The 11,627-nt window shown below is 44.9% G+C and overlaps 1 protein-coding gene across 1 annotated transcript; it reads left to right on the top strand.

Annotated features, from left to right (window-relative positions):
- Positions 1-1,405: 1,405 nt before the first annotated feature.
- Positions 1,406-11,065, top strand: LOC119357290 (DDB1- and CUL4-associated factor homolog 1-like). Its single transcript, XM_037624284.1, has 14 exons — positions 1,406-1,737; positions 2,674-2,764; positions 2,865-2,981; positions 3,108-3,286; positions 3,391-4,201; positions 4,316-4,413; positions 4,515-4,938; positions 5,045-5,644; positions 5,737-5,919; positions 6,033-6,506; positions 7,024-7,134; positions 7,503-7,618; positions 7,699-9,265; positions 10,009-11,065. Exons 1-14 carry the CDS (start codon positions 1,514-1,516, stop codon positions 10,705-10,707), a joined length of 5,694 nt encoding a protein of 1,897 aa, XP_037480181.1. The 5' UTR covers positions 1,406-1,513; the 3' UTR covers positions 10,708-11,065.
- Positions 11,066-11,627: the final 562 nt, after the last annotated feature.

Genomic DNA, 11,627 nt, shown 5'->3' with positions numbered 1-11,627 from the left:
CCGATGCTTATTTTCAATAGGCTCTGCGACTTGGGAACTAGGGTTTGGAGCCTGCAGAGAACGGAGAATATAGGAAATTACGGAATAAATCACGTCACATGATTGTTTTTATTTTGGAGGGAGATTGTCTCACGATAGTAAGGAATAAGCAGAACAGAAGGACATGATTTAGGTGTGTTACGCTGATTTGTTTCCTCACAATCGTACGCTGATTTATGTGCGTACTGCCATCCCTTCCTTTCTGGATCTGGGCTGCTTCCTTTTTTTTCTACATGAAGCTATGGCCAATGGGCTACTTACCTTTATACGTACACTACACCTGGGAGGGGGCCCCTTGATCTCGGGGGCCCGGGGCGCCCCCCCCCCCCTCGCAGGGCCGGCCCTGACGGTTGGCCACGTGATGAGAATAAATTTTCTCCATGCTTAATTTCCATGTTTGCTAGTAGGTAAAGTGAAGAAAAAATATCATACAGAACATATATGGAAATGAATAATCCTAATTATTGGCAATAGATATGAAGGTTATTTAATATAGTTATATGATATCGAGCTATCGAGCTAAAATCGAGCGAGCCAATGCTGGCTCAAGATCGGCTCGTTTCTTGATCGAGCTGCATAAAGTGTTCATACTTAGCTCATTTCTTTTCGAGTCGATCTAGAGTCGAGCTAAAGTAAGAGTCGATCTCGAGCGGCTCACGAGCCTCGAGCTTTTATTTTTTCTGTATGTGTTTTTGGATACATATCACGAGGTTACCTTGTGTTTTTATTTTATTTTTTCTGTATGTGTTTTTGGGTATTAGATGTTTTTCCTTTTTTTTGAAATTTTGATTTTCTTCCGTTTTCCCCTAGGTTTTAGTGAGAAAGAAAATGTGTGAAAAAACATGTTTTTTTTGTGAGAGACACATATTTGATTCTCGTGGAGGCACTGGTTTGCTTCCGCTGGAGGCACATATTTCTTTTTTTTCTCATGGAGGCATTGGCTTGCTTCCGTGACAGGCACCGATCTGCTTCTTGTGTTTTGCGTGGATTTTTTTTGTCAAAACATATCAACGTGGGATACAGTTTCAAAGATCTCGATGCTAGAAATCCAACGATAAAAATGGTTCACAATGTGGACGCATGGTTTAATAAATGAAATTTTTTAAATAAACGAATCTATGAAAAAAAAGAAGAAAACTAGCAGGTTGTACACATATACTATTGCGTTAGTTGTGGCAACCTGAGAAGAAAGGTGGGAGTGTGCGAGCGTCTTGAACGCAGCAGCAAAGGTGGGAGTGTGGAAGACGTTGCTGCTGGGCCTGCACGCACCCGGCCCAGAGATTTCGGGCCTGCGCAGAGCCCAGGGCCCGCGAATGAGAAGGGAAGGGAAAACCTGCTAGAAAGTTCCGTGCCCGGCTCCCCGACCTGCGCCGCAACGCCACCTTCTTCCTCCTCCCTTTCTCTCTCGCCCGCCACCATTACCGCCGCCGCTCCCCCCACGCAACCCTAACCCTACCCCTGGTACCCCGCGCCGATGGAGCCCGAGCAGCCGGCGGAGGACCCCGTCGCCGCCGAGCCGGAGGAGGAGGACGACGACGAGGAGGAGACGGAGGCGCCCGACGCGGAGCAGGAGGCCGCGGAGGACGCGCTGCTCGACCGCGCGCAGGCCCTGATCTCCCGCGTCGTCGAGCAGGAGAGCAACCCCAACCCGCGCCTCATCCACACCCTCGCCACCATATGCGAGGACCAGGAGGCCAGGTACTCTGTCACCCATCCTCCCCTCCCCCTCTCCCTTCTTCCGTCCCGCCGTTAGCAAAATTCGGCTCCGCCCCGCCGCCGCCCCCTTTGCTGGATTGATCGATCGATTGATTGGTTTCTATACTAGGGCTTCCATCCGCTCCCCGCGCCCCTGCCACCGCTTGTTCCGCTCGCCTGGCAAAACCGTACTGTTCTTGCAATGTCTTAATAATAGTTATTCTTCTCTTCATATGACATTTGTACCGTTTGCTTGCGGGCTAGGAAGCTGATGTAGTGAAGAAAGGCATAAAAGATGGAATGGCTGTGCAAGTCAAGTCCAGCGAGGGGAGTGGAGTCTAGTGGTTGATAAATAAAAAACAAAAAATAATACTACTGTCGTGTGCTTGCCAGTGTGTCATCATGCGTACAAAGCAGTTGGGGTTCACCATGTAGACCCTGTATTTTTGTCTGATTTGATCTCGGCAAAATCGGTGATATGTTGTTGAGGTTTTCAGAACCCGATGCAAGTTTAATCTCTTTGCTTTCTATATAATCCACAGTAAGTATATATATGAAGGCACCTGCTTGATTGAGATTTGTAGGCTTGTAGCACATAGTCACATTGCTCTTTATAAATTCCTTTAGATGGTGCTCTGTTCGAATTACATTGATGAACTAGGAAGTTGCTGTATATGAAAGATGGATTGCTTGCCTCAGTTAGTCTAGGCAAGTTTGAGCACACTCAGTTTGAGGCTTGCCTTTAGATGGTACTCTGTTTTAGTAACATCTATGAACTAGCACTTGTTTGATTTTACCACAGGAAAAATCTGCTATGTGGTTTACAGTATGGAGCCTCGTGCTTGATCGAGATGTATAGCTCATAATGTTTTTGGTGAATCACATTGCTCCTAATATTTCTCTTTTCGCTCATCATTACCATGTCTATGTCCCCTGCAGACACCTGCAGGAATGCGCTAGTGATCCGTCCTTCAATAACACAAACACAAGGGGCTCCCATATTATAGGCAAGCTGGCGAGTTTGATCAGGGTGCGTCTTCTGCTTCTTTTCTGCGTCCATCGCCCTAATAACCTGAGTCTTACCTGTTTATTGCTGAGATTAATCGTTGCTGCCTCAACCGTGTCTGCAGGAGAATGATGATTTCTACGACCTAGTGTTTTCTAAGTTCTTGTCAGATACATCGTACCCTTTGCCAGTACGCTGTGCTTCTGCTAGGCTGCTCCTAAGCATCCAGGATGCATTTTCGGTTAGCTTACCGCCCCTACCTCCCTCCCTTCATGCATGCACACTCTTTTGCATTGCGATCATACTTCAATCTTCTTCTGTTTCCTACACTACATTCTGTTAACTTGACGCGTGTTTGTGTCCTCAGCCTCAGTTTTCTCATCCTTTTGAAGACGCTACCCTAGAAAATATAAAATCCTGGATAAAGGAAGATGGTGAAGCATCGGATGAATGTGATTGGAAGCATCTAGGAAGTGGTAAAAAACCCACAGATACTGAGATGATGAGAACATATGCTATTGGGTTGCTCTCGATGGCGTTGTATGGGTACTGTCATGTCTTACCAATACGAGATCTTATAGCATTCTTCTTTTCTTCATCATCCTTTCTGTTATCAGTAATCTGATTGTTGCATTTTGTTCTTTTGCCAGTGGTGGGCGTTTGGTAGAAGATGTCTTGAACATGGGAGTATCAGCCAAGCTCATGCGTTTTCTGCGAATACGAGTCTTTGGTGATGCCACATCTTCAGAGAAAGATGCCAATCTTCCACTGGATACCAAGCATCCTCGGGGTAGAGATGAGAATAGGGGCAAAGTACGATTGCTTCAAGACAGTTCTATACTGGACGGAACAAGGGCTGGAGATGGAATATCGACTGACCCAACTTTGGAAAAACAGTTTGATCGTGATGTTGGGATGAGGCAAGCACACGGAGAACAGGGGATGGATGACACTGGTTACCTGCTACGTGATGATGTTGATTCTACAATGGATCCTTTTGATGCAAAGTCAGTCGATGGGGAAAAGTATCCTGCAGGTGAAAGCCTGAGAGATGAACTCTTGAAGAGAAAGTTCAGCCGTACAGGATCTCGACTAAGAGGGAAAATCAAACCAGGTGAAGGCTTGCCTGAAAGTGAACGGACACCTTTATCGCCAACAGGATTGAGAATGGGAAGTCGGACTAGCAAAGAAAAGAATGCGGCTAAGGTCGAGGACCCAAAGAAAGCAATCGATTTGAACAATAGCTCTGCAGCCCCCGAGTCTGATATTCTTAGTATTTCTAAAGAAGAGTATGAGGACCGGTTCAGGGATTGCATTATCGGCTTGAAGGATATAACTGACATTGTTTTGAAGGCAGTGAGAGCTGCAGAAGCGGAAGCCAGATCAGCGAATGCTCCTGAGGAAGCTGTGAAAGCAGCAGGTGATGCTGCTGCTGAGCTTGTGAAATCTGCTGCTTTAGAGGTATGTAATAAGACATCTCTGGACCTCCCAAAATAGGAATACTTTATACTTGACACTGATTCATTTTCTGCTTCATTATATGTTAGTAACTTTTGACACGCTGTGTTTTTGAAGGCTTGGAAGAGTGAAAATAGTGGCGATGCCGTTGTATTAGCTGCTGAGAAAGCTGCAGCTACTGTAGTCGATGCTGCCATGTCCACTAGCGTCTCAAGGTAATGGAAGAAACACATCCTCTCTGTGTGTCTGTGTGTGTTTGTGTCATCTTATTTCATTATATTATTGTTCCTTTTCTGAGTTTTGTTTGGTATTGCAGAAGCTCTGACCAGGTTAATGAGGAGCATGTTGTTGAAGAAGCTGTGAAAATTAGTGAGGACCAGGATCTGGAAGATTTTGTTATCATTGACCAGGAGCAGCTCTTGCTACTTAGGGAAAAATATAGCATTTTGTGCTTGCAGTATCTTGGAGAGTACGTTGAAGCTTTGGGTCCTGTTCTTCATGAAAAAGGTGTTGATGTTTGCCTCGCATTGCTGCAACGGGGAATCAAAGACCAGGAGGGATGTGGCCACGTTTCACTACTTCATGAAATTCTTAGATTGATTTGTGCCCTGGCCGCACACCGGAAATTTGCTGCGCTATTTGTTGACCGGGGTGGTATTCAGAAGATCCTCTCTGTCCCTAAGATTACTCAGACATACACTGCTCTGTCTGCATGCTTGTTTACTTTCGGTTCTCTCCAGGTAAACATATAAACCTAAACTGGCTGGTCATGCATTCTGTTGATCTGTCCATGGTTTCCCTTGACCATTCATTTATCTTATTGCTAAGCATCCTCTGTTCTTGCAGTCTACCATGGAACGTGTTTGTGCGCTTTCACCTGACACACTCAACAATGTGGTTGAACTAGCGCTGCAACTCTTAGAATGCCCACAAGATGCAGCTAGAAAAAATGCAGCCATATTCTTTGCTGCTGCATTTGTGTTCAAAGCTGTTCTGGATTCATTTGATGCACAGGATGGGATGCAAAAACTTCTGAATATATTACAAGTTGCTGCATCCGTAAGGTCGGGTGGTAACTCTGGAGCATTAGGATCCTCCAACGCGAATCAAGGGAATGACCGATCGCCTGCTGAAATTCTGACTCAGTCAGAAAAGCAGGTCGCGTATCATTCATGTGTTGCACTACGGCAATATTTTAGAGCTCATCTCCTTCAGCTTGTTGATTCCATCCGGCCAAGCAAGAGTATCCGTAGTATTGCTCGGAATACTTCCAGTGCAAGAGCTGGTTACAAACCTTTTGACATCGGCAACGAGGCTATGGATGCTATTTTTCGTCAGGTCCAGCGGGACAGAAAGTTAGGACCTGCTCTCGTAAGAGCTCGCTGGCCTGTGATGGATAAATTCTTGGCCTCTAATGGTCATATTATCCTGCTAGAATTATGCCAGGTAAAAATATGGTATTGTTTCTCTTTTCTACTTCCTCTGAGTAATACAATGTTTGCAGTTAAGCTGATTTCATTTACAACAATCTGTTTCAGAGTCTACCTGCTGATCGGTATCTTCATGACTTGGCTCAGTATGCATTTGGAGTTCTTCACATCATAACTCTTATGCCACACAGCCGCAAATTGATGGTGCATGCTACATTAACTAACAACCGTATTGGCATGGCTGTTATACTAGATATAGCAAACAGTGTTGTTGGCTATGTTGATCCTGAGGTGTGTTTTTCCTTCTCAAGCTATGCATTAACTAAGCTTTACAAATCCAACAGTATTTGCCTTGCTGAAATTCTTCCAAATAATGTATCCTTTTACCATCCTTTGTGCATTAGGTGATTTGTCCAGCATTGAATGTGCTTGTCAATCTTGTATGCCCCCCTCCATCTATCAGCAACAAGCCGTCCTCAGCTGTTAATCAGCAACCTGCAGGAAGTTATTCAGAGAGCAGAGACAGGAATGCTGAAAAAAGCACGTCAGAAAGAAATGTTGCAGCGAACCAAAGTGAATCTCGGGAACGATATGGTGATGGCACACCTGTTGTGTCATCTGGAGTTGTTGGTGACAAGAGAATATCGCTAGGTGTAGGAGCTGGGGGTCCTGGTCTTGCTGCTCAATTGGAACAAGCTTATCGCCAAGCTCGAGAAGTAGTCAGAGCCAATAATGGTATAAAGATTCTTTTGCAGCTTCTTGGCACTCGGATGGTTACACATCCTTTGGCTATTGATCCTATTCGAGCCCTTGCCTGTCGTGTACTGCTTGGCTTGGCTAGAGACGATGCTATTGCACATATACTGACGAAGCTCCAGGTATCGTGGACATCAGATCAATGCACTTCTTTTCATGCTCTAGCTATGACCTGTAGAAACTTTATCTTACTATTGCATGACTACAATCTCAATAATGAGCAACTGCTAGCGACTACTCCCTCTGTTTCACATATAGGGGTCTATCCCTTCCCCCCTCTTGCCTTGTTTCGAAATGTAAGTCCACTACAGAATTAGTAGTGTAGTTAATGAGGTATTGCTGTCTTACAAAGGTTGAACACTACTTATTCAAACTAAATCATGGGATAGTTGGCTAAACATGTTCACCTTTCCCTTTCTCCCTCAATTTCTCTTCCTTTGTCTGTGAAAAATGCCATGAGATGAAAGGGAGTGAGTGGCAACCAAGCCTATTCTTTGTTGTGATAATAGGGCTGGCAAACTGCCCCTCTCTGATATCCTTCTTTTATCATCTCTTTACACGTCTCCTATTCCTGGGCAACTTTGTTTTTGCGGATGTGCCTCCTAGGTCAGTAACTTAATTATTAACATGTTATTTCAGGTAGGGAAGAAATTATCAGAACTGATTCGTGATACGAGTACCCAGTCATCTGGAGGTGATAATGCAAGATGGCTAAATGAACTGACCCAAGTGGCAATTGAGCTCATTGCGGTAAGGAACACATTGTATTGTGTTACTTTGAGTTGCCCAAGATTTAATATTTGTTTAGTTTTTTGCTGGTATTTTGCTGTTCATCAAGTCAATGAGCACACTGCTTGTTTTATCTGTTTGATATTCCTTGGTTACTATGGATATTGTATAATCAAGCATGCTTATAAAAGGTAAAAGTAGTGCTGGTGTGGGAGTACAACTTGTGGTCCTTTGACGTTATCCAGTTATGCTTGCTTCCAGTGGGATGTTTTATGTGATAGACTTCCCTAATTTAAGATTTTAATGCGTGCCCAACATACTGTGGTTTGAATTTGCACAACTGAAATGGGAAAGATGAGCTAAATGAATGTTTTTTTTCCTCCTGATAGGTCTTGACTAATTCTGGTAAAGAAACAACCTTAGCAACTGATGCTGCTGCTCCAGCGTTGAAGCGCATTGAGCGAGCTGGCATAGCAGCTGCTACTCCTGTCTCTTACCATTCCAGGTTTGACTTCGTGTGATATTTTCCTTTTTAGTTACTTTTCCAGCTTCAGGATCCTACATTTGCTTTTCTTTTGTGTGTAGGGAACTGATGCAACTGATACATGAACATCTCCTTGGATCTGGTTTGGCTGCTACTGCTGCCATGTTGCAGAAGGAGGCTGACCTTGCACCTTTGCCATCAACTGCTGCAGTGCTACCTGTCCACCAGCCCGCTGCCCTGGAACCATCATCTGTTCAAGTTCAACAACAGTGGCCTTCTGGCCGTGTTCAGGGATTTCTGTCTGACAAAACAATGATTGCTGCAGATCAAGCTGGCCAACGATCAGATTCTGTTGTGCCTTCATCTAAGAAGAAGGCACTGGTATTCTCATCCAGTTTCTCTAAACGAAATCAACCCTTTGTTTCGTTTTCTGGTAATAGAGCAAGCAATAGCCTGAAAAGTCCTGTACCTGCCGGAAATGTGGACGGTATGATTTGCTCTGCCTCTGCTGGCAATACTGGAGATGTGGAGACATCACATAAAACACCAATGCCCTTGCCACTTAAGAGGAAGCTTGCGGATATGGAGTTTAGTTCTGCATCAGCAGCAAAGCGCCCTGCAATAATGGATCAGGCATCCCAATCTCCTGTGTTCCAAACTCCTGCTCCTACTCGCAGAGGCCTCTCTGTGGCAGTGGATTCTCCTACTGCAGCATTTCATCCAGGAAGGACAAACTTCAACAACATTTCCACTGAGAACTTTGAAGATTCTCAATGCACACCTGGAGTGGTAACAGGCACACCACATCTTGGTTTAAATGATCAACAAACAGGAACTTCGGAGCGCATGACGCTCGACTCATTGGTTGTACAATATTTGAAACATCAACACCGCCAATGTCCTGCTCCAATAACAACTTTGCCGCCAGTCTCTCTGCTGCACCCTCATGTTTGCCCCGAGCCTAGCCGCAGCATTAGTGCACCAGCAAATGTAACTGCTCGCATGGGAAGCCGTGAGATAAACAGGGAGTTTAGCGGGATCAAAGTGCCCCGCAGGGATCGCCAATTTATATACAGCAGGTTCAAGCCATGCCGTGTTTGCCGTGATGAGGCCTCGCTGTTGACTTGCATGACTTTTATTGGAGGTGCATCAAGGGTGGCGGCTGGGAATCATAGTGGTGAATTAAGAATATTTGACAGCAACCTTGCAAATCTCATAGAGACGCACACTTGTCACCAGAATCTTGTTACTATGGTGGATTCAACATCTGTTGGTGGAACTGAGCTGATTCTCTCATCTAGCATAGATGAGGTTAAGCTCTTTGATGCTTTCTCACTGCATACGGGGCCTTTGCACACATTTGATAACTGCAAAGCTGCCAGGTTTAACCATGCTGGGACTTTATTTGCCGGCCTTTCTACGGATGCAAATCACCGGGCGGTTCTATTGTATGATGTCCAGACGCATAATGTTGATATGCAGCTTCCTGATAACTCCAGCCTGCCAGGTTCAGGCCGGGGTGTACAACCCATTATACATTTCAGTCCTTCAGATGATATGTTGCTGTGGAACGGGGTCCTGTGGGATAGACGAAGTCCCACTCCTATCCATCAGTTTGACCAGTTCACAGACTATTGTGGCGGTGGTTTTCATCCAGCTGGAAACGAGGTAATCTTTTTCTTTGACTGCAGTAATTGATTATTCTTTCAATTTATATTCCTTCAAACTTGTATCAGGGCATACATTTTTGCTCTCACTAGGCCACCACTTTTCTTGCCATGACGTTTGCGTCAGTTTGTCATTCTCAAACCACAACAGTCTTAGATGGAAATTAGGTTATTCTATTATACTCACGAAGTTACATTTATGCATATATTTTGGATGCACTATTTGTGTTTCTGGGATTCTACACTAACAAGTTAGAGCCGACACAAGTCCAATCAAGTGTGGTGTGAGATCTTCTGAGCAAACTTGTTGGCCTTTGCTTAAAACAATAAAATTTACTGTCAAGTTCAACAACATGACCAGCTGAAGTCTATTCCAACTGAGCCACTGTGCCATTTATACTGCAAGAATGCCTAAGCATAGTAAGAGAAGCATGGTAGTCAGATATTTATCGCCTGTAGGTTTACATGCACTGAAAAGTGTAAAAAAATATGACATGGCTCGGGAACGACGCACAAGAGTACTTTCTTATAGTATTTGTGTCAAATAGGATGTTCAGCATTTGATTGCTTATTTTTAAGTTGGTGCAAGTTCAGAAGTGTATGACCGTACTTGTTTTGATGGAATACTGCTGTGATATTTGGTTTCCTGAACGTCACTGTAAAATCTTCCTTTACTCTGTTGTTTTTGGGGGAATTTGTTTCTACCGTGCACATCTTCTCATTCCTGTTTACATTGTTTTGCAGGTGATCCTAAATTCAGAGGTGTGGGATCTGAGAAAGTTTAAGCTTCTGAGGAGTGTCCCTTCCCTGGACCAGACAGTAATTAAATTCAATGGAAGTGGTGATGTTATCTATGCCATCCTCAGGCGTAACCTTGAGGATGTAACATCATCCATCAACACACGCAGGGTCAGACACCCCCTGTTCCCTGCATTCCGCACGATCGATGCTGTCACTTACGCAGACATTGCAACCGTCCAAATAGACCGTGGCGTCCTCGACCTTGCTACTGAGCCCAATGATTCCCTTCTTGGAGTTGTTGCCATGGACGATCCTGACGAGATGTTCTCCTCTGCTCGCATATTCGAAGTTGGCAGGAAACGACCAACTGATGATGACTCGGACCCGGAGGATGGAGGGGACACGGAGGATGAGGATGATGACGACGATGACTCGGACGTGGATGTCCTCCTCGGGACCGATTTAGGGCTTGGGGACACGGATTCTGAGGATGATCCAAGTAACAGCAGCGGTGATGATGGTGGTGACGATGAGGACGAGGAGGATATGGACAGTGGGGATGAAAACGACGACGATGATGAGGAAGGCGACTTTGATGTGGGAGGGGGGCTACTTGAGATGATGGGTGGCGGGGATGGTGATGAGAGTGGTGACATGATTGAGTCCTTCAGCAGCGGTGAGGATGAGGGGTGGCTCATGTGAGAGCAGATGATGATTCTTTTCTTTCTATGCATGGTCGCATCGCGGTGGCGAGGCGTCGTGTGGGGATGCATGAGGCGGAGGAGGCAAGGCAAGGCTGGGAGGAGTTGAACGAGAAACGACGTCTTTGGTTCACCGACAGGGTGCAAACAACAAATCCAAATCTGTATGCTCAGATTACAGTTGTAAATTATTGCCTTGCTGGGAGAAAGTTTACGTTACGTGGGTTGGGAGTAGATGTTGTTACCTGTGAGAGCGCAACGCAAGTCTGAGGCATTAGGTGTTGTATGTAAAAGCAAGCTGGTAATTTTTTGTTGTTTCTCATCAGTTCAAATTTTTGGAAATATCATGTGTTGATGCTGTGCTGGTGTTGTCTTTTTTTGGGGGTTGTTTCATTTCATGGCAACTTCGTCATGAAAAAGTTCTGGTGCATATCTGGTGCACCCATTCCTTAGATGCTACGAAACTCAAATTTTGAAGGACAAAAAAGTTGTGAAAAAGTTTGTGGATGTTCAAAGGAAGCGTGTACAACCTTTAAAGATTTACACTGTAAACATGAATAGTGTCACAAGAAGACAAGACACAATCCCTACATTTTGGTACCCTCTAGGTTGAGTCCCTGCCCAGCTAGCTAGTACCTCACTATTCCTAGTTGAGGCTCTTCAGCAAGTTTTCACTTTGATTGTAAGATGATACTAGAAGGGCATGGCGCGCTTCGCCGCGCCTGCCTACTAGAGTACTCTATAGGCGATTTCAGGCGCGGGAGCTATATCTCGACCACAGCGACACGGTAGGTTTCAGGAGTGGCTTTAGAAAGCTTCTATGGACCTGTTTAAATCCTATTAGAAATTAGTGGGCCTGGCCTAACCATCCTTGACAACAATTTCCCAATCATGTTGTATATGCGCCAGTTACTAAAAACT

The sequence above is a fragment of the Triticum dicoccoides genome, chromosome 2A, assembly GCF_002162155.2.
Source record: "Triticum dicoccoides isolate Atlit2015 ecotype Zavitan chromosome 2A, WEW_v2.0, whole genome shotgun sequence".
Classification (NCBI taxonomy): domain Eukaryota; kingdom Viridiplantae; phylum Streptophyta; class Magnoliopsida; order Poales; family Poaceae; genus Triticum; species Triticum dicoccoides.
Note: the sequence above shows the minus strand (reverse complement) of the source record. Positions and strands in the feature narration are given on the sequence as shown.

Excerpts from the sequence above, each read along its gene's own strand:
- LOC119357290 (XM_037624284.1), top strand. The coding sequence starts at position 1,514 with ATGGAGCCCGAGCAGCCGGCGGAGGACCCCGTCGCCGCCGAGCCGGAG. Across the intron at positions 3,287-3,390 it reads CTCTCGATGGCGTTGTATGG|TGGTGGGCGTTTGGTAGAAG; the intron begins GTACTGTCATGT and ends TTCTTTTGCCAG. Across the intron at positions 7,619-7,698 it reads CCTGTCTCTTACCATTCCAG|GGAACTGATGCAACTGATAC; the intron begins GTTTGACTTCGT and ends TTTTGTGTGTAG.